The 21,542-nt window shown below is 47.0% G+C and overlaps 5 protein-coding genes across 5 annotated transcripts in view; 3 read left to right on the forward strand and 2 right to left on the reverse strand.

The window, feature by feature from the left end:
• Positions 1–740: 740 nt before the first annotated feature.
• On the forward strand, positions 741–7,003 carry LOC9635934 (tetratricopeptide repeat protein SKI3). The gene is made up of 27 exons (XM_024687109.1): positions 741–975; positions 1,026–1,434; positions 1,490–1,724; positions 1,776–1,826; positions 1,877–2,093; positions 2,146–2,202; positions 2,260–2,469; positions 2,516–2,716; positions 2,772–2,894; positions 2,945–3,028; positions 3,080–3,130; positions 3,177–3,269; positions 3,321–3,461; positions 3,513–3,593; positions 3,645–3,877; positions 3,921–4,092; positions 4,144–4,268; positions 4,335–4,401; positions 4,456–4,521; positions 4,575–4,781; positions 4,834–4,885; positions 4,942–5,321; positions 5,375–5,436; positions 5,498–5,695; positions 5,746–6,395; positions 6,453–6,683; positions 6,740–7,003. The coding sequence occupies exons 1-27, from the start codon at positions 766–768 to the stop codon at positions 6,919–6,921; spliced, it is 4,788 nt and encodes a 1,595-aa protein (XP_024542877.1). The 5' UTR covers positions 741–765; the 3' UTR covers positions 6,922–7,003.
• Positions 7,004–12,111: 5,108 nt separating this feature from the next.
• LOC9635263 (proline-rich receptor-like protein kinase PERK8) lies at positions 12,112–13,129 on the forward strand. The gene is made up of 2 exons (XM_024687134.1): positions 12,112–12,613; positions 12,876–13,129. The coding sequence occupies exons 1-2, from the start codon at positions 12,112–12,114 to the stop codon at positions 13,127–13,129; spliced, it is 756 nt and encodes a 251-aa protein (XP_024542902.1).
• A 109-nt stretch (positions 13,130–13,238) lies between these two features.
• LOC9635264 (non-specific lipid-transfer protein 2) lies at positions 13,239–13,693 on the reverse strand. The gene is made up of 2 exons (XM_024687110.1): positions 13,360–13,693; positions 13,239–13,304 (listed from the first exon to the last, which is right to left on the reverse strand). The coding sequence occupies exons 1-2, from the start codon at positions 13,640–13,642 to the stop codon at positions 13,279–13,281; spliced, it is 309 nt and encodes a 102-aa protein (XP_024542878.1). The 5' UTR covers positions 13,643–13,693; the 3' UTR covers positions 13,239–13,278.
• A 956-nt stretch (positions 13,694–14,649) lies between these two features.
• Positions 14,650–17,003, reverse strand: LOC9635935 (uncharacterized lipoprotein syc1174_c). Its single transcript, XM_024687135.1, has 12 exons — positions 16,899–17,003; positions 16,714–16,854; positions 16,417–16,662; positions 16,162–16,338; positions 15,963–16,103; positions 15,728–15,910; positions 15,589–15,660; positions 15,414–15,533; positions 15,324–15,367; positions 15,139–15,259; positions 15,028–15,072; positions 14,650–14,970 (listed from the first exon to the last, which is right to left on the reverse strand). Exons 1-9 carry the CDS (start codon positions 17,001–17,003, stop codon positions 15,347–15,349), a joined length of 1,206 nt encoding a protein of 401 aa, XP_024542903.1. The 3' UTR covers positions 14,650–14,970; positions 15,028–15,072; positions 15,139–15,259; positions 15,324–15,346.
• A 1,720-nt stretch (positions 17,004–18,723) lies between these two features.
• The window catches only part of LOC9635936 (tetratricopeptide repeat protein SKI3), a 6,325-nt gene continuing 3,506 nt past the window's right edge, over positions 18,724–21,542 (forward strand). Inside the window, exons 1-14 of the mRNA XM_024687136.1 lie at positions 18,724–18,955; positions 19,006–19,414; positions 19,470–19,704; positions 19,756–19,806; positions 19,856–20,072; positions 20,125–20,181; positions 20,240–20,449; positions 20,496–20,696; positions 20,752–20,874; positions 20,925–21,008; positions 21,060–21,110; positions 21,155–21,247; positions 21,299–21,439; positions 21,491–21,538. Coding sequence (XP_024542904.1) covers positions 18,746–18,955; positions 19,006–19,414; positions 19,470–19,704; positions 19,756–19,806; positions 19,856–20,072; positions 20,125–20,181; positions 20,240–20,449; positions 20,496–20,696; positions 20,752–20,874; positions 20,925–21,008; positions 21,060–21,110; positions 21,155–21,247; positions 21,299–21,439; positions 21,491–21,538 — 2,130 coding nt within the window. The 5' untranslated portion in view covers positions 18,724–18,745. The remainder of the gene's footprint in view (positions 18,956–19,005; positions 19,415–19,469; positions 19,705–19,755; positions 19,807–19,855; positions 20,073–20,124; positions 20,182–20,239; positions 20,450–20,495; positions 20,697–20,751; positions 20,875–20,924; positions 21,009–21,059; positions 21,111–21,154; positions 21,248–21,298; positions 21,440–21,490; positions 21,539–21,542) is intronic.

Below are 21,542 nucleotides of genomic sequence, written 5' to 3' on the forward strand. Positions count from 1 at the left end.
ATGTTTATCATATAATACCCATAATCTATATGAGTGGACCTTAAGTAAGTTATTATGAAAAATAAAATATTAAATATTTGATTCTTAAATTATATTTACAATCATTTTTATCCTTTTATTTATGTTCTAATATAAAATTATTATCCTTTATATATTCATTTATTTTTGTTCTACATAAAAATATAAAATTTTAAAATTTATTACTTACTGGCTGAGCAACCTGAAGCTTCTTGCCAAGCTGCAACCATGTCACCACCACTCTTGCAGTTTGTCTCCATGGTTTTCATAAGGGGTGTTGGCTCCAAATGACCAGATTGGCAATCACTCACAAATCTTCGACTAGGAGCACCAAGTTCTCACTGGTCTTGCTACATCACACCCTCTAGTGCTGTGCTGCTCCTCCCTCACCATAGACTGATCTTGTTCTGCTTTTCCTACAGCCCCTGCAGGTCATGCTACCTGGTTGGCAATCCACTACACCCAAGTTCCAGTATGACAAAGTAGTCTCAGTTACTGGGCCACTTCAAGCTTGGTTCTATGATTCCGCAACCGACTCATGGACCGCTTCCACCCTTGGTGCCTTTTTCGTTCAGTGCGAGATTGTGTGTGGGAGACAGTGTGTGGTATTTGCTCGACTGGATGTCGATGCGGGTGCGTGGGAGATGACTCTCGCTTCACGGCACCTTTTCTTCTTCGAGGAGATACAATCTTCAAAAATGCTCTTATCATAATTAATTATCCATTGCAAATATTTAGGGCTTGGGCATGGAGGAAGCCCGGCAGGCGCTGGGCGATGGTCGATTCCCCGACGCTGTCAAGCTCTGCAAGCAGCTACTCAAGCATGATCGCCGCAACTACGATGGATTCGTGGTCCTCGGCCTGGCGCTCGTCCGCAGCTCGCAGCATCTGGATCAGGCCGAAATGTCGCTCAAGAAGGCCATCTCTCTCGATCCATCCGCATTGCCGGCGTACCAGGTAAGCATTGCTTGCTAGATTCGTCCAGAGTTCCACTAGGGATTAAGCAGGCTATGGTCGAGCTGCGGGAATCGATGGGAAGCTCACCAGATTTGCTCGCCGAATCGATCCAAGCAGCTCTGGATGTGGCCAGGGCGCGGAACCAGAGTGCGCTTGCGGCGGATTTGATGCGGAAGCTTGCACGGACATTCTCAGCTGGACACAAGCACGATCAAGCGAAAGCTGCTTGGGGCCAAGTTCTCGACATGGAAGTAAGTCGAGAGCAACGGGTTGAGGCCCTCTCTGGAATTGTGGACGCGCACATAGCAGCTGGCAAAGGAGCGAAAGAATGCGAAGCAACTGGAGAGGAAGAAACACAAGCTATGGTGTCACACCTTGAAGAGCTTGTCTCCATGCTACCTTACGTTGAGATCTACCGGGAACTTTTGTTGGCACTTCTTGCTTGCAAAGCTCGTCGAGGTACCGCCCAGTGGAAATCTTCTGACGGTCTCGCTGACAGGAGCTTTTTTTCCAGGGGAGCAAACGAAAAAGGATCTCTTGAAGCACTCCCGAGAAATGCTATCAACTTGTCCCTCGACAATGGCGGCCGATGTGCTTGTGACCATGGCTGAAGAGGACGATGCGGAAGAACTTTTCGAGGATTTTGAAACGGGAGAAGCGAGCTTTCGTGTCTGGATCGGAAAGCACGTTGCTCATCTATATCCTGGAAGGGGTATCACACTAGCTTCATCCAAGTGTAAAACTTCTAGGTGAAAGGCAGCTCTAGCGGCGATCGGTACTGACCAACAGTTCTTTTGCAGGAAGATGCTGGCAGAGTGGGATGTTTCATGTGACGAAAACTCAATCTCTGGGTATGTATACCTTCTCTTGTTTGTTTTCTATATCCTAAGCGTTTAAGCAGGTGTCGGATGCTGGCAAAAGAACTTGTGTCCGAAGGGCTGTTTGAGAAAGCTTCTGAGCGAGTAGGAAAGGGTCTAGCTTCTATAGCGCTCAAACGAAGGTCATACGGACTAGTTCTGAAGGCAGCTGAACTGGACCTGCGCCTAGTTCTTGGAGGCTTACTTCTGCTCAAACAGAACCACGACGAGGCTGCTCGTGTGTTTATGAATGTCTCGGAGGTATTTCTGCGGGTTTTTTTCAATGTCTTTTTCTAAATTGCAATCCATCCAGGAGGCCAAGTCCCTGCCGGAACAACGAAGCAGAATTATCATTGGTGAGGCTTTCCAGGTTAACTCGTTTACTTTTCTAAAAGGTTTATGTACTTAAATCATCTGTACGTCCCAGGGATTGGTAAAGCTCTCACTTGCTATGAAGGAAAGGGATGTCGCAAAGTCCAGGCTTGATCAAATTCTGCGACAGGATCCTAAAGATCACTGGGCACTTTCTGAGAGAGGTTGGCTCGCTTTCGAAACCAGTTCCTTCAACCAAGCAAAGGCAGACTTGGAGAATGCTGTTTCTGCATGCCAGGAATCTGCTATTTACCACTACCGTTTGGTATGCATAATGTGCTGTATTACCATGACAAAGATGGACGTTTCAGGGACGCGTTTATTGGGAAACCGAAGACATGAAGGAGAAAGCAGCACACGAATTTGTTGAATCTGCAAAACTTGACCCCAGTCGAGCTGATACGTTCATCTACTTGGGCCACTACTACAGAGAGCTTGCAAAAGATCTTCGAAGGGCAGTTCGCTGCTACCAAAAGGCTGTGGCTTTGGACGCCGAAAATGAAGCGACGGGAGTAAGCAATCGCCTGTCCTTTTGTCCATGCTGACGTCATTTATAAGCTTGTTCAGGAAATGCTTTGTGACATCCTTGATCATGGGGGGCAGTTTTCAATGGAAAAGAACATTTGTGAAGAGGCTTCAAAAAAATCACCTCGTGCATTTTGGGCATGGCGGCGTCTTGGATTTATTCAGGTGCGAGCCTCCTTATAGTGCTTCTGGCCATCAGCTCAAACTTCGCGCAGGTAGCGGAACGGAAGTGGTCAGAGGCAATATCGAGCACGCAATATGGTCTTCGCGGATATCCGACTGATTCCCGCCTTTGGGAGGTAAGCCATGTAACCGTCGGTTAAGCTGTGACATCCTTGTGTTTTGTTCAGGCTCTAGCACTGTCTTATAAAAAGCTAGGCATGCTTACTGCCGCGTCGAAGGTTCTCGATTTCTGTTTTATCGTCTGAGCTGACGTTCTATCCTTAGGCTTTTGGTCGTGCATTTGACCTTGACAACAGTAGCCTGTTCGCTGCTCTTGAAATGGGAGCTATCGACCTTGCCTTGTCCGCATTTTCTAAGGTGTTTTGTTCTTCTACGGGTCACGTTTTCTTACAAAGCTACTATTTACAGGCCACCCGAGCGTATCGTGAAGCCTTGCGTATCTCTCCTGGTGAGCTCATTGCTATTCATGGCCTCGTATCTTCCTTACTTGGTCAAGCTCGGGAGTGCTTTACTCAGGGTGCGTTTTGGTGGTGTGCTACAATCTTGAAGGTAAGCTGTTTTCTCTAGTAGGCCAAAAGTTTTTTAACTCAAGGCTCTCAGGAGGCAATTGATTTAGCCATTGGAAGCAGGTCGATGTATGGGCATTTGGTTGCCATATGGAAGCACCTTGGCGATGCAAGCGTAAATATTCGCATTGGTAGTGCTTCTATTGTCTTATTTTTCCTGTTGCAGTTGATGTACGCGCAGTCGTTGCCTTTTGAATCAGCAGATCCGCAGAGATCTTGGCAAGAGGCTGTTGACTCGTGGTACAGTGAACGAGTAGATGCTGCGAATAACGCTGTGCATGCGTATCGACGTGCAATCCATTTGCTACCAAGCGAAGGGAGTCTGTATCGTGATCTTGCAACCGCAATGGAGTATACGTTGAATTTAAAGAAACCTTCCAGACCCTCACAAACAAGATGGTAACCACTTTCTCTATCATTTCTCTGACTCGTATTCTGCCAGGTTCGAAACGGAAATTATTGTCTGCTGTGGTTTGCAACACGATGGATCGAACGCGGATATGTGGGTGTCTCTAGCTCTCGTCACTCAACACAAAGGACTCCGGCAGCATGCTCTTATTCAGGCTCTCCGACTTGATGCAAACCATGCAATTGCATGGGCTTATCTAGGCCAAGTACGTGTTCTGTCCCCTCGAAGCTGTGTGTATTTATCTTTGCCTTTGCAGCTCTATTTGAGTTTGGGTGAGCAAGTCCTGGCGCAACAATCATTCGATAGAGCTCGAAGTGCAGATCCAACTTTATCATTGCCATGGGCCGGAATGGCACTCATCCATTATAATTTAAGCCAGAGGTTTTTCTTTTTAATTCTTTTCTCAAGTTATCTTCTTACTTACTCACGCATTTCATCCTTTTGTAGAACTACCTCGAAGGATCAGGCTTTAGAAGCGTTCGCAAGCTGTTCCTGTGCTGTGCAACTCTCATGTGTAAGCATGAACTTGTTCCTTCGTCTCTTTTTGTATCTCATAAATTCATGTCAGGCACCTAACGTACATCTCGGGGTTGGCCAACTAGCGGCGCAGACGCAGGATCTTGGCCTACCTCAGGTCAGTGTTTTTATCCTCTGTAGAGTCAATTCGTAATGTTGTGGTTGTTCCAGGTGAATTTGGCTCTGCAACATGCATCTCAAAGACAGCCATTACAAGCAGCAGCACATAATCTGCGAGGGCTGTCATGTGAGTCCAGAAAGGATTACATGCCAGCTGTTGTAGCGTATAGGAATTCCCGTTCTGCAGCTACAAAAGCATTACTATCTAGTGAGCTTCAGACTCTTATTACGGCGAATCTTGCTCGAACTTTATGCAAGGTCAGAAGCTTTTCCTTCTTCTTTCTATACTGATTGTTGTCAGGGGGTCCAGGCTGGAAATGCAGAGGATGCAGTTCTGGAGTATAACAAGCTTCGTGATTCCAGTAAGAAAGCCTTACATATTTGTTCGAGCTTGCAAGATTTGTTGTTTGTTGTGTAGGTTCGTTACATGACTTGGATGATATCCGAAGCTATGCTGTCGCATTAAGGGACTCGGGTCAAGGAGTTCAGGCGGAGGTACTCATAAAGAAGGCACTAACCACAAGAACACCACATGACAGCAGAGCACAGTTCGCTGCTATGCTCGTGCTTCTCTCCAAATTAACATACTTCAACCAAGGACCTGTGCCTGGATTTGACGTTCTATGGAGTGCTCCTGACATACTCTTTTCGGACGAAGAACTTTGCTTGACGGCTCTTTCGCTAGCACTCTCTACCTGTAGAACAGATCGGATTTCTGCAGCCATTAGTCGATGCCGTTATCTATTCACTTCAAAGTACGCAGCAGATGCGTACGTGCTAATTGCATCAATGAACCAGGTGAGCTTTTCGTTCTATCATTCTAATGTGCGAAGCTGTTGATTTGCTATCAGGCTGAGGTAATTCCGGACATGAAAAGAGCACTGCATTGTTACCCCACGAGTGGCAGCTTGAGGTAGAAATTTCCATTTCCTCCTAAAATGATGCCGCTTATAATAACATCTCTTCCTTTGCAGAGCAAAGCTGGGAGAGATTATTCTTTCTCATGGTTCTCATGATCATGGTTCAACTTCAAACCTGGTGGAACGATTGTGCAGCATGAGCTCTCTGATTTCAGATGACAGGCTGACGCAGAAGTTGAGTTCGTTGGTTCTTGTTGATGCTACGGTTGCGTGCGGTCAATATGGCACGGAAATACTCCTTCAGCTGCAGAGGTGAAGGTTTTATCCCGTCGTTTCACATTTGACACTTGCTGTCTTTGCAGGGTGGTTCACCGCGAGCCCTGGAACATGAAGGCACGATATTGCTTGATACTGGTTTTGCTTGGTGGTGCGCGAAGACAAGGCTTTCCTCGTCATCTCTGCCATACTATACTACGAATATCGACAACTACTCTGTACCATCTCCCTTCTTCCTCTGATCGTCAGGCTGCCTACATGCGAATGCAGATAGAGCTTTGTGTGTCGGAGAGTGAGCTGAGGCTCGGCAACTACACTTGCGCTCTTGACCGAGCCGTGGCATCTCTCAACGCCATCAAGGGGTTCTCAGATCTCAATGCGGCTCCTGCGTACCTCCAGCTCGCTCGCTGCTATCGTCTACTCAACGACTTGTCTCATTTCGTAAAAGGAGCAGTGGCAGGGTGGCAGCAGCAAACAGATGTAAAACGAGACAATGCTCTTTGGCACTTGTCATTGCTGGAGTTGCAGCTATGCTGTGGAGTGATCAAAGAGGACGACAGTGTGTTACTCAGGCTTAGGCATTCGTTGCAGCAGTCCAAGCAAGGATGGTTAGCACTTCTCGAAGTGATGCTAGCGCGCCTCTATTATCAAAGGGGTGAGCCAGAGCTATCAGAGGATGCTGCAGCCAATGCATTGCTATGGTGGCCAAACAATCCAGTGCTGTGTCTCTTCCATGGTACGTTAACAGGCATGAGTTTTGATCGATTGAACTGACCCGCGCTACTTTGTAAAGGTGCGGTATCTTTGGAGCTGGCAAAGTCGGGGAAGGGAGCCAGCTATGCATCTAAGGCTGTTTCAAGCCTTGGAAAAGCGGTGCGAGACAAGGGTAGAGAGCTTCCGACAGCATACGCTCTTCTAGCTCAAGCCGAGTCAAGCGGCAGCAAAGATGGATCGAATCGGGCAGGTGTGGTAAAAAAATGGGCCAAGCACCTGCGAGCAGCGTTCCTGGCATGGCCTACGACAGGTACTACTACACAAGTGTGTCATTGTTGCTTTCGTTGATTTCCTCGTTTCTTACAGAACATCCAGTACCAGCAGAGATGTTTTTCCTCATGGCTTTACTATCCAAGCAGCAAGTAGGGGGCGAGCAAGGCGAGAGATGCCCCGAGGACGATAGAACTTGGTGGTCATGGCTACAGGCGGCTGTGCATTTGAACCCGACATGTCCAAAGTACTGGACATTATTAAAGCAGATAAAATAGTTCTTTTTTACGAGTGATTTTCCACCCTATGCAGTGTTGTTCTGTACTTCACAGCTACTTTTACCGTGTTTGGCTTCAATTACCGATCTTAGCATCCTGCTATTTTGGTATGGCTTATGACAGTTTCCCTGAACAACATCCATGCTTCTTGGGACTTTTGATCAGTATTTGCTATTGCTCATATTTGGGATTTAAGGCTGGGACTTTTGATCAGTATTTGCTATTGCTCATATTTGGGATTTAAGGCTGAAACGCTTTAAGGTGGTTTGGTTGGCTTGCTTAAAGATTGAACTTAATTTAGTCATACTTACATTATTTTATTGAAAAATAGTGTGATTTAACTTAAAATTTATTTTATAGCGTGAGTGATTGGAATATAGAAAGGGAATACAGAAATGTGCATATCAATTAACCCAAAAACCCTAACTTATATACAGGAGCGAGTAGTCCGGATTGAAACCAATCCAACGGCTACCAAAATCCCACTACACTAATATTAATATACAACATCGTAGCCATACACTTGGCCCTCACATCATCCCCTCCTCTCGGAATAATGGAAGACTGTCAGGGTTCTCTTGTAGATGGGCCGGGATCTGGAGGAACATCAGGAGGAGGCATCAATGGATTTGTAGGTGGTATTAACTGCTCTTGATCCTTTTGTATGAAGCATTTCAACCGCTGCACATGCACAATCTCTGGAGGATCGGCTTGCTGGACATCATGCTGAACCTCATAAACTTGAGGTCCAACTTGCCGCAACACCCGATACGGTCCTTTCCACTGCGCAAGAAGCCCCTTAGATAAACCACGTACCGTAAGATGGGGAAAACGGACTAACACCAAATCATCCACTTTGTATTCCGCAGGTGGACGATGATGGGAGTTGTACCACCGTGTTGTTGTCCCACTTGTACGTGACCTAAGTGTTCGGCAAACTCCGCTCGGACAAGTGGAAGAATGCTCGTCAAATACTGATCCCACGACCTAGCATCTGCAGCTCGTGGCAATCGTGAAGGTAAACCCAGCTCCGTTGGTAATATTGGATCATGACCATATAAAAGTTTATATGGTGAAGCACCAACAGAACTTTGCACCCCTGTGACATATGCATACCGAAGAGACGGCAAATAACCATCTTAATCCGAATGCTGAAAGTTCACATACTTCGCAATCATCCCCTTGAATGTCCGAACGAGCCATTCCACCAGACCATCTGATTGTGGATGATAAGCACTCGTGAAACTGTGGCGTATCCCCAACCAAGACGTCAAAACATGAAATGCCTCAACCACAAATGCGGGACCATTATCCGAAAGAATCTGCTCTTGACAAAAATGCTGGAACACCACTCGATTGAGGAGAAAGTATCCAACAGCAGTTGCAGAGGCACTAGCAAGAGCACCAACTTCCACCCAATGAGTCAAATAGTCAGAAGTAATAATAACATACTCATTGCCAGCAGTCGACTATGGAAAAGGTCCCATAAGATCAAACGCCACCAACTCAAATGGACGGGAAATTGCAATTAACTCCAACCGTCCTTCCACAGCCCAAGGGGGAGTATTACGAGCTTGGCACCAAACACAGCTATGCACATACCGGATAATATTACGTCGCATCTCCGGCCAATAGAAAGACCTGTGCAGCTTCTCAATTACACGACGATGTCCCATATGCCCACCTAGAACAGGAGAATCATGGTAGGCATGGAGAAACTGCGAAATAAAGATAGAAGGCACCACCAGCCGTAAATGATCATCAGGATCCGTCCCCACAAAATAAAGAAGGTTGTCTTCGAGGTGATATTGAGAATGTAAATGCCGGAAAGGCAAGTCATCAGCAAGTGATGCAGGATTCTCAAACCCATCTCGAAGCCTTCGAATCCACAGCTCAAGCTTTTGAGCTTCACGAACCTCATCAAGAGAAGGTAGATCTTGCTCTGCACCTTGTGGACACTAAATGTCAAGTATAGCAACTGCCGACGGCATAGAATCCTCATCTAGAAAATCCACAGAGGCTGGAACAAAAGGCTCGTCAGAAACATGATAAAAGAATGGAGAAGGAAGAGGAGCTCAAGAAAGGGCATCAACATCAGCCAAAGAACTCCCTGGGCGATGAACAACATCAAAATTATATATCTGAAGCTTCAAAGCCCATCGAGCAATATGACCAACCAGGTTCTTCCGCTTCAATAATGAAGTAACAGCAGCATGATCACCTTCAAGTAACGTTCGAGAACCATGTAGATATGCATGAAGTTTCTCGAAACCCCAAGCTGTTGCTTCTCTGTCGTGGAGTAGTTCATTTCCGCTGGTTGTAATGTATGGCTTATATATGCAATGGGATGGCGCTGACTAGGCACACTCGAGCTCTCTTGCATCAACACACCTCCAAAACCAATGTCAGAAGCATCCACGCACAAAATAAAAGGTCGAGTGTAGTCAGGATATGCCAAAACCAGAGGAGTTGTCAATAGCTCTTTGAGATCCTCGAACGCCCGCTCACAATCCGGAGACCAAATGAAAGATGATGTTGATGACTTCAACAACGCTCGCAATGGTGCAATGTGATCAGAAAGATGATCCACAAAGCGACCGAGATACTGCACCTTGCCCAAAAAGCACTGCACCTCATTCACACACTTCGGAGTAGGGAACTTTAGAACAGCCACAAGTTTGTCAGGATCAACTTGCAAACCCTCACGAGAAATACGGTACCCAAGATAAGTTGTATCCTTGGACCCAAACACGCACTTCGACCGTTTCAGCTTTAAACCAACATCGCGTAGCCAATCCAACACTTTACAAACATCACGAACGTGCTCCTCCCATGTCCCCTCCAAGTGAATCAAGACATCATCAATGAAGTCAGTAGTCACCTTTGGCATATCACAAAGAACATTGTCCATCATCCGCTGGAAAGTTGCTGGAGCATTGTTCAAACCAAACGGCATCACCAAGAACTCGTACAAACCAAACGGTGTACGAAAAGCAGTCTTAGGAATATCTTCTTTAGCCATTGGTACTTGCTAGTACCCAGAAGCAAGATCTAGCTTGGTGAACCAACGACTTTGCCCTAGACGATCCAAGAGATCAGCAGTGTGAGGAAGAGGGTACACATCCGGGATCATCACTTCATTTAATGAACGATAGTCGATGCAGAAACGAATACTCCCATTAGGTTTCGTCACAAGATGAGGTTCACATGCCCAAGGACTCCGCGACTTCCGAATAACACCCTTCTCCAACATCTCCTTGACGTTTGCACGTAAAATCTTAATCTCCTTGGGTGACCGACGACGAACAGGAACCTTGATTGGACGAGCATCCCCGGTTGGAATCGGATGACGTGTGGCAATCTTGGCCCCAGATGATAGGTCAAATTCAAAGAGATCAGAATACTCCTTCATGAGCTGGTCAACAGCTGCAACACAAAGATCATCGGAGGGATCGGAAAAGGGAAGAGCAAAACAAGATGGAAACATAGGAGGAAATAGTGGGGGAACAAAAGTAATGGAAGCAGAGGTAGAGGTAGAGGGACGAAGAGATACGGAAGTGAGAGGAATGGATGAAACATAAGGAAGTATGAGACAAGGGGGAGAAGTCTCAAAGTCACACTTGGCATGATTGTGCTGCAACCAATCCATACCAAGAATGAGGTCAAAAGCTTGACTTGGCACCACCCGTAATGACTACAACTCAAGCTCGAGATTGCCCACACGCACAACCAGGTCCGCCTCATCTCGTGCACATGCATGCATACGGCCGTTGCCATAAAGAATGAAAACTGGATCCGCCGCACGACGCAAGTGTAGACGACAACGTGTGGCAACAGGTCGAGCAATAGAAGATAAACTCGAACCTGTATCAACCAACACAGAGAGAATAATAGAAGACCTCTTGTTATAAAAACGAGCTTGGAAAGTAAATACTGGATGAACCGGTGCCCAGTGAACCCCTTGATAATACTCCCGAAAGAAAGATGGAGGGGTCATTAACTTATTCGCACAAGGTCCCTCCGTTACTCATGCGACTCCTCGTTTCCCGGATGCATCTCGGTGTCAAAACCTTCCACCGCAGTAGCACCAACGGGACATTGCTGACGCCAAGGTCTCCACCCAGGAAATGGAGGTCGCCAATCCGGAAAGCACCGACAACACCGATAAGTATGACCAACTTCATCACACGCCCAGCAACGAACATCACGGCCACGACCACTTCCTTGCCCTTGTCCTTGGACTCGAGTAGCAGCAGCATCAACCTCCATTAGAACAGGACCATCACTCATAGGAAGTGGAGCTGAAGAACGTGCAGCAAGAAGTGGAAGAGGCGATGTCTCATAACGTTGTGCCAAGCGAAGAGCATCGTCAAGGGTGGCAAGAGGAAGTGCATGCACAAGGCTGACAAGATCTTGACGAAGTGCTAGCCACAACATTCCTAGCTTGATCCGCTCCGACATATTGGGCTCCGCACGAAGCAAAAGACTTCGGAAACGAACGCCAAATTGCATCACCGACTCAAATGGCCCTTGGCAAAGACGATGCAATTGTTGGAAGGCATCGTCACAATCATCGGCATGTCCGAAGGCGCGTTTGAAGACGTCCGGAAGAACACTCCAATCCCCACGAGTGGCCGCACTCAATCCATTGTACCACTACAATGCCATCCCTTGGAGATACGTGGGAAACTCACGCAAACGTCGAGCATCATCCCAAGAATGATATGTGGCAATCACCGTGAAGTGATTGAACCAATGGTACACATCATCCCCAGGATTCCCACAATAGAACTCCGGCCGAACGCGAGGATTGGCACCAAGAGCAGGAGGAGTTGGACCACGTGCCGTGAATGCCACCATCAATTGAGTTTGGTTGTTCAATTGCAAGCGCATAGCATCAAGAAATTGGACTAATTGTTGCTCTAGAGTCAAAGGAGGAGATTGCTGATCTGCCATGAAGACGGATGAAGAAAGAGCAAAAGAAGAGAAATGACAAAAAATGAGAAGGAAATGGGAGATCTAGACAATGCAAAAAGCTAGATCTAAACCAAAATCCTGAAAGGGAAGAACAAAAGAAAGGAAATGGAAAAAGCTAGATCTAGACGATGCAAAAGCTAGATCGTCCGCTACCATCTCCTGCCGTCATTCTTCACGTTTGGATTGCTCCGGACGCTGAAAGCTCCACTCACGATGCTGGCCACGTCTAACAGGAACTTTGAAGTGAATGCCAGCGGCGAGGGGCCTTCCGGGGGACTGGCGATTGTGACCGGGGTGTCCACCGCAAACGTGATTGCCACTCTCTTGGAGGACGATCCAGTCGGGGTGTATGCTCTCGACGCGGTGCTTCTTCCACCCGAGATCTTCCCACTCCACTCCACGCTGCCCGCCAGCATTGCACCGTCGCCTACTCCTCCGGCCACCGTTCCACCACCAAAGGCTGTTCAAGCGCCAGCTCCGGCTCCAAAGCCGGCTCCACCACCTTCGCCTTCGTCTTCTCCTTCTCCACCACCACCCGCGGCTTCTCCTTCTCCACCACCCGTGGCTACGTCTCCTCCTCCCGTGCAGAGCTCATCAAATTCCTCCTCGTCGAGCTCCTCGAGCTCGTCTCCGGCAGCCGAAAATGGGACTAGTGCCGAGGCCCCAGTCGCCGCAGAAGGTCCACTGGCGGAAAGGTCCGACACCCGGAAGTTTGGTGAGAGTTTCTTTGGTGGATTTTTGCCAGCTGCACTTGCTACTACTGCGTTGCTCTTTTGATATGAAAGGTTTGTACTACAACTAGTTTTCTTGGAGGAGAGACATTGTAACAACTTTAGTGCAGTAGCGTTGAGTTTACATCATGTAATTTTTTTTAATGACAATGAGAATGTTTTAAGTCCGTCATGGAGGTTTAGGGTTTGCGACGCGGTAAGGTTGATACTGGGACCACTCGGTGTTGGAACACTCCTTGACGCCAGCGCATCGGTCTACAAATGCAAGAGTGGTGCTCGATCACTCCAAGACTGTAGAGACAAGTTCAGAGGTGCCAGCTGTCCGCGGCCGAGAAGAGGCGGGAGGTGCGAGAAGCGCGGCAACAGGAGTGAAAGAACGAGGGCAGCTAAAGGTGGCAGGAAGAGGAGAAGACGAAGCAAATGGAGATCTGCGCAGAGCTCGTCCGTGGTGGGACGAAGCTTCCGCGGCAATGCCATGTTATGATTTTAATCGAGTCTAAAACACGTCATCATGTGTTATTCGAACACGCAACCTTCTGATCTGGAGTCAGACTTGCGCCACGGATCCTTTCACGGCGGGTTCATCCACTATGAGCTACTCGGACGATATATTCAATAACTTCATCATTTATAAATCATAGACATCAAATTATTTTCGACTTGGGAATTGTAGAGCTGCAAAATGCACAGAGTAATCTTAGATCAGCCCGAAAAGATGCTTGTTTCATACCTCCACAAGTTCTTGGCAAGGGCCTATTGCAAGCCGATGCCATGGCCTGGATACGTTGCTTGTTGACCGCATCGGCGATCTGGGGCGTGACTTTGGGACACAAACACCCGTCCGACACCGCTCTAGCGGCTCCGCAGCAGCCAGCGCTGGGAGGGCTTCCATTCACGTAAGAACCCGAGCATTGCGATACCACCGTCGTCACCAAACCATTGCAATCTTGTCCGCGAACAGCAATCGCCCAAAGCATCACTAGCAAGACGAAGGAGGTGCGTGGAAAAGCCATCTTAATTTCTCACAATTCCAGAATGCCCTCTTTCTAAGTCTTGCTTCCACTGGATCTCACGAAGAAGAGAGCTCACATTTAAAGCATCCATCACACGGACTCTTGCCGTCTAGATCACGTCTTTGGTCCTGGTCTTGGTCCTTGGTCTTAAAACTCGGAAAAATCAAACGATCAAATTCATGGAAACATCCCGCGGGAATTTTCAAACCAACGTTTTCAAATTCAAATATTTGAGCGGGAAGGAATATTACAAAGCACACAAAGTAGTATAATCCTTTGATCATTCATGGCTGATCCACCTCGTGTCCATGGTGCCACCCTCCACCGCGTCCGTATCCTCCACGCCCATATCCGTACCCAGGTCCGTAGCCACCATAGCCGGGTCCATAGTATCCGCCATGGCCCGGTCCGTACCCACCACCGTATCCCGGCCCATAGCCACCATATCCCGGTCCATAGCCACCACCACCATACCCCGGCCCATAGCCACCACCACGCCCGTACCCGCCGTATCCCGGCCCATACCCGCCATAGCCTCCTCGTCCATAACCATCGTCGTCATCGTGGTGGAGTGACTTTGTAGCGGCGTCGTTGTTCTTGAGCTCCTCGTCCTTCTCGGGGTTCTCGGCGAGATCTCTGGCGCTGGACACGAGCAAGAAGGCGAGATTGAGAAGTAGCAGCACGGCCAGGAGCTGCTGCAAGGCCTTGGAAAGAGCCATTTTGTAGTTTCCTCCTTGGAGACGGAGACTTCCTCTCCTGACAAACAAACGCTGTGATGCAATACGCGAGAAAGATCTAGGGAAAAGGGGGCCTGGAAGGAATGCTTGGATTTGGAGGATCGAGCAATGTTTTATAGAGCCCAGGGAAATGATCGTCGCGTTGACGCGCGTTGACATGGGGGTCAACCGCGTTTTATCTGGTTTGGTTGGGTGTCGGTGAGTGAATGCCAGTGAATCGCGACCACGAGACCCTTGCGGCCTGTGTAGAGACAGAGATTTCTCTCTTCGTGGAAGCAAGTCAGCCGCAATTCTACCATGGCAGCTTTTAAATCTATCCAATTTATAGAGGGTTGACTTTCTCGCGCTCTCATTGACTCTTTGACTGGGTCAAAGGCTTTTGTTTGTGCTTGTCAGACTTATCTTGTGGATATGTGGTGGCTGGATCGAACTCGTTCTTGGCGTTAAAGTATTGGGATCCAAGTGCCGCTGCTCCAAATCCCCAGCCAAGCCCAATCCCCACCCCACATCCACCACCTTCAAAGCAAAGTATTAGAAAACGTGAGAGATCTCACTCACCTATGCCGAGTCCCATTGTTGGTATCGACACTCCTGCAATTGAGCTTGAAAATCTAAGAAAACAGAGAAGATGTAGAGGAATACGTATACCTCCGAATCCCCATCCAATCCCAAAACCACACCCAATTCCAATACCTGCTTGAAGTTCCATTGCGGAGTTATCCATTGCGGAATGATGGAAATTGAGATTCATGGACTTACCAAAACCGACACCCTGTCCTGCAAATGCGCTCATCACCATCTCTGCCAGATCAAAGAAATCCTTCGGATACGTCTCTAAGTTCGTACACAAAAGTTGGGTGTATAGTTCTTTATCTCTAGTCTTGAAGTAGTGACAGGAGCAAACGATAAATTTGAGTGTCAGTTACAAGAAAGGAAGCACAAACCGTTAAGAATCGCTTCGTAAAGTCTAGCTTAGTGTCCTTGTTTTCTGCAAAAGAATCATCTCATTGCCTGGAAGAACAAAGTCTCTCTACCTGTCGAAGCTTGACTTCCCTGTTGTGGAGAACTCCATCTCTTCTGAGTGCCATGGGATTCACCCCCGCTTTGTGGGCCGCAACAACACCTAAAGCCTCCCAATAGTTGGCTGCTCTCACCTGAACAAAAGTATGATTTCAAGAGGACGATTTGCAAAGAAAGAAAAGCTCTTACTGCTTCGATTTGTAGCTTCTCCGGAGTGTCATTCAAGACGGTCACGTTCTCCTCCACAGCAATAATCAGAGGCTGTGGCACGAGAAACGAGAATCAGGATTGGCGCGCACTAGTAAGGAACTGTTTATAAATGACGTACCTTTTGTCGAGCCTTTTTACTGAATGCACGAACTCCGTCGCCTCCACAGGCGTTCACCGGCACTAGCACTGCATCGACGTCCTCGGCCCATATCCGGTGAGGTCTGTGATCGCTGTCCCTGCTAACATATTGAGGAGCCTTGCTTAATCCCGCGAGAACGCTAGGAAGAAAGGTGTATCCAATCTGGAAGCAACATACATTGAGCTTTAAGAGAAGAGAAGAACAGCGTCCTTACCTCTTCCGCGGCAGATCTAGGAGAAACAGACGAATCGAATGGCAAAGGAGCCAATGCTGGTGCGTGCGCGCAAGGGATGTGAAACTCACTCACCACCATTTTACTAATCACAGCCTCGACTCCAGCCAGAGCATCGACACCCTGTTTCGAGGATAGTTTAGTTTCGTCACGAGGTCTTTGAAACTGAAGAATGGTATACCTGACCTTGCCTATAGTCTTTCAACACCTCCACATCGTCGTCTGGAAAGCGTGCTACCACGGCTACAGCATCGATCGCAGCATCTCTGACAAGTTTCTCTACAGCTCGTAGCAAAGAATCAGAGCGGGCAATGCGACCAGTAGAAGCACCGGTTTTGCCATCGATCCACTTCTCAACCTGGCATATATATTTTCGAGTCGTCTTTGGCCTTGAAAGCAAGAAAGGAAGAAAAATGCTAAGAGCTATAAGCAGTACCTGGAGTGATGCGTCAGTGACGACGTGCTCGAAAATCGAAGTTCCAAGAGTTGCAGCAGCAGCATCAGCCACTTGTAGATGTCTCAGTCGCAAATCCTGCTCAATCCCGGCGTCGAGGACGAGACCGACTTTGTTCCGGTGGACGGGGCTGAGACCCCAGGCACCAGCGGCAAACCGATCGAGAGCGTAGCCTTCGACGTACAAGGCGTTGCTCATCGGCCAGTAAAGCATAGCTCCATTCAGCACCTAAGCCAAAAAAGCTAAGCTCTCTAGCTTAGAAATTTTCTAGACACTTACATTTGGATGTGTGATGAGACAATCGACGATGGAAGCCAGAGCTCTGGCGACGGGGAGAGCATCGCCTGCGTATCCGCCAATGCAGGCCCCAGTTCCAGTCGGGACGATCAGCACAGCCGTGTATGGCCGCGACGCAAAAGCCTGGCAATCAAAATGTTAATGGATCAAATCGATCGATGACATACCGGAGCAAAGAATGCCGTTGCTGCAGCCGTGCGCTTCTGCCTCCGCGATGCTAGCCCCGGCGCCCAGAATCCTCGAGGAGCCGGGAGCAATCCACACAGCAGCATTGGATTGGATAAGCCCTAAAATTTCACATAGGGGCTAGTTTATATCTTTCGCGCCATTTCGCCAGTTCTAGAGAGCAAGTTCTGGGGGGCTTTTACATGGGCTTCAAGGAATAAAATGTGTACACAGTGTTTACAACAGCTCCAATTCCAGACTGGGATGTTGGAGAACTGTTCACGAATGTTGATGCAAAACATGGGTGGGGGCAACATCACCTTGAATTTGCTATTAGAATTAGAATGATCCAAAATATGTAAGTCTGTTCAGTAGCATGGTTTGTTGTCACCCATGTCTATTTCAAAAGGTTCTGGTTTATGCAGCTAAGTTGTTTGTGATCATTGCAAATGGAAATTGTTTCTGCAGCCTTATTATTTAATATATATATATATATATAAATATATAAAATAAACTCTATAATAGCTCATGAGTAATTGCTTATATAACTGTATGACATTTAGTTCATACCCTAATGACGTTAAGAAAAAATAAAAGTATAATTTTTATATTAGAGCCAATCTAAAAAAGAAAAAGAAAAAGCTAAACCATCTGAATTTGAAACTTTTGTACATTTTACTTCACTGACATTATCAATGTTGGCATTTTGCTCTTGATTACCACTTTGGTTTTGCTCAGCAAAATATCATTCTCAATATCATTTTCAATTTAATTTTCAATTTGTAAATAAAACCTATTTGAGAAGAAAAATATTTTAAAAAAGATTTGGTTTTCCCATACTAAATACTTCTTTTTGCAATGCAATAATAAAATTTTTCTATGACACAATCAATTAAACATAATTTATATTTCTATATTTGTTTATGGTAAGTCTTTTGAGTTAAACAATCTTAACCATATTAAAAGAAGTAGGTTGAAGCTTAGAGTTAATCTTTATTTTCTTGGATTTCATTATTGACATCGTAGTTGAGAAAAGTAATTCTTGCAAAACCCTACTCAAATGAACTTGCAGAGTTTTCAACTTTTAGGTTATAATACCCCAAAATTTTGAATTCAAGCAGGAATATAAATATGCATATGTTATGTTTTATGAGTGGAGTTATTATGAAAAATAAATATTAAATATTTGATTCTTAAATTACATTTACAATCATTTTAGCCTCTTATTTATGTTCTAATATAAAATTATTATCCTTTATATATTCATTTATTTTTGTTCTACATAAAAATATAAAATTTAAAAGCTTATTACTTACTGGCAAAGCACTACAACCATGTCACCACCACTCTTGCAGTTTGTCTCCATGGTTTTCATAAGAGACGCTGGCTCCAAATGGCCAGATTGGCAATCACGCACAAATCTTCAGCTAGAAGCACCAAGTTCTCGCTGGTCTTCCTACATCACAACCTCTAGTGCTGTGCTGCTCCTCCCTCACCATGGACCAATCTTGGTCTGCTTTTCCTACAGCCCCTGCAGGTCATACTACCTGGTTGGCAATCCGCTACACCCAAGTTCCAGTATGACAAAGTAATCTCAGTTACTGGTCTCTGGCCGCTTCAAGCATGGTTCTACGATTCCGCAACCGACTTGTGGACCGCTTCCACCCTTTCGTTCAGTGCGAGATTGTGCGTGGGAGACAGTGTGTGGTATTTGCTCGACTGGATGTCGATGCGGGTGCGTGGGAGATGACTCTCGCTTCACGGCACCTTTTCTTCTTCGAGGAGATACAATCTTCAAAAATGCTCTTATCATAATCAATTATCCATTGCAAATATTTAGGGCTTGGGCATGGAGGAAGCCCGGCAGGCGCTGGGTGATGGTCGATTCCCCGACGCTGTCAAGCTCTGCAAGCAGCTACTCAAGCACGATCGCCGCAACTACGATGGATTCGTGGTCCTGGGCCTGGCGCTCGTCCGCAGCTCGCAGCATCTGGATCAGGCCGAAATGTCGCTCAAGAAGGCCATCTCTCTCGATCCATCCGCATTGCCGGCGTACCAGGTAAGCATTGCTTGCTAGATTCGTCCAGAGTTCCACTAGGGATTAAGCAGGCTATGGTCGAGCTGCGGGAATCGATGGGAAGCTCACCAGACTTGCTTGCCGAATCGATCCAAGCAGCTCTGGATGTGGCCAGGGCGCGGAACCAGAGTGCGCTTGCGGCGGATTTGATGCGGAAGCTTGCACGGACATTCTCAGCTGGACACAAGCACGATCAAGCGAAAGCTGCTTGGGGCCAAGTTCTCGACATGGAAGTAAGTCGAGAGCAACGGGTTGAGGCCCTCTCTGGAATTGTGGACGCGCACATAGCAGCTGGCAAAGGAGCGAAAGAATGCGAAGCAACTGGAGAGGAAGAAACACAAGCTATGGTGTCACACCTTGAAGAGCTTGTCTCCATGCTACCTTACGTTGAGATCTACCGGGAACTTTTGTTGGCACTTCTTGCTTGCAAAGCTCGTCGAGGTACCGCCCAGTGGAAATCTTCTGACGGTCTCGCTGACAGGAGCTTTTTTTCCAGGGGAGCAAACGAAAAAGGATCTCTTGAAGCACTCCCGAGAAATGCTATCAACTTGTCCCTCGACAATGGCGGCCGATGTGCTTGTGGCCATGGCTGAAGAGGACGATGCGGAAGAACTTTTCGAGGATTTTGAAACGGGAGAAGCGAGCTTTCGTGTCTGGATCGGAAAGCACGTTGCTCATCTATATCCTGGAAGGGGTATCACACTAGCTTCATCCAAGTGTAAAACTTCTAGGTGAAAGGCAGCTCTAGCGGCGATCGGTACTGACCAACAGTTCTTTTGCAGGAAGATGCTGGCAGAGTGGGATGTTTCATGTGACGAAAACTCAATCTCTGGGTATGTATACCTTCTCTTGTTTGTTTTTTATATCCAAGCGTTTAAGCAGGTGTCGGATGCTGGCAAAAGAACTTGTGTCCGAAGGGCTGTTTGAGAAAGCTTCTGAGCGAGTAGGAAAGGGTCTAGCTTCTATAGCGCTCAAACGAAGGTCATACGGACTAGTTCTGAAGGCAGCTGAACTGGACCTGCGCCTAGTTCTTGGAGGCTTACTTCTGCTCAAACAGAACCACGACGAGGCTGCTCGTGTGTTTATGAATGTCTCGGAGGTATTTCTGCGGTTTTTTTTCAATGTCTTTTTCTAAATTGCAATCCATCCAGGAGGCCAAGTCCCTGCCGGAACAACGGAGCAGAATTATCATTGGTGAGGCTTTCCAGGTTAACTCGTTTTACTTTTGTAAAAGGTTCATATACTTAAATAATCTGTACGTCCCAGGGATTGGTAAAGCTCTCACTTGCTATGAAGGAAAGGGATGTCGCAAAGTCCAGGCTTGATCAAATTCTGCGACAGGATCCTAAAGATCACTGGGCACTTTCTGAGAGAGGTTGGCTCGCTTTCGAAACCAGTTCCTTCAACCAAGCAAAGGCAGACTTGGAGAATGCTGTTTCTGCATGCCAGGAATCTGCTATTTACCACTACCGTTTGGTATGCATAATGTGCTGTATTACCATGACAAAGATGGACGTTTCAGGGACGCGTTTATTGGGAAACCGAAGATATGAAGGAGAAAGCAGCACACGAATTTGTTGAATCTGCAAAACTTGACCCCAGTCGAGCTGATACGTTCATCTACTTGGGCCACTACTACAGAGAGCTTGCAAAAGATCTTCGAAGGGCAGTTCGCTGCTACCAAAAGGCTGTGGCTTTGGACGCCGAAAATGAAGCGACGGGAGTAAGCAATCGCCTGTCCTGTTGTCCATGCTGACATCATTTATAAGCTTGTTCAGGAAATGCTTTGTGACATCCTTGATCATGGGGGGCAGTTTTCAATGGAAAAGAACATTTGTGAAGAGGCTTCAAAAAAATCACCTCGTGCATTTTGGGCATGGCGGCGTCTTGGATTTATTCAGGTGCGAGCCTTCTTATAGTGCTTCGGGCCATCAGCTCAAACTTCGCGCAGGTAGCGGAACGGAAGTGGTCAGAGGCAATATCGAGCACGCAATATGGTCTTCGCGGATATCCGACTGATTCCCGCCTTTGGGAGGTAAGCCATGTAACCGTCGGTTAAGCTGTGACATCTTTGTGTTTTGTTCAGGCTCTAGCACTGTCCTATAAAAGGCTAGGCATGCTTACTGCCGCGTCGAAGGTTCGATTTCTGTTTTATCGTCTGAGCTGACGTTCTATCCTTAGGCTTTTGGTCGTGCATTTGACCTTGACAACAGTAGCCTGTTCGCTGCTCTTGAAATGGGAGCTATCGACCTTGCCTTGTCCGCATTTTCTAAGGTGTTTTGTTCTTCTACTGGTCACGTTTTCTTACAAAGCTACTATCTACAGGCCACCCGAGCGTATCGTGAAGCCTTGCGTATCTCTCCTGGTGAGCTCATTGCTATTCATGGCCTCGTATCTTCCTTACTTGGTCAAGCTCGGGAGTGCTTTACTCAGGGTGCGTTTTGGTGGTGTGCTACAATCTTGAAGGTAAGCTGTTTTCTCTAGTAGGCCACAAGTTTTTTAACTCAAGGCTCTCAGGAGGCAATTGATTTAGCCATTGGAAGCAGGTCGATGTATGGGCATTTGGTTG

The sequence above is a fragment of the Selaginella moellendorffii genome, unplaced genomic scaffold (assembly GCF_000143415.4).
Source record: "Selaginella moellendorffii unplaced genomic scaffold, v1.0 SELMOscaffold_52, whole genome shotgun sequence".
In the NCBI taxonomy this organism is placed as follows: Eukaryota; Viridiplantae; Streptophyta; class Lycopodiopsida; order Selaginellales; family Selaginellaceae; genus Selaginella; species Selaginella moellendorffii.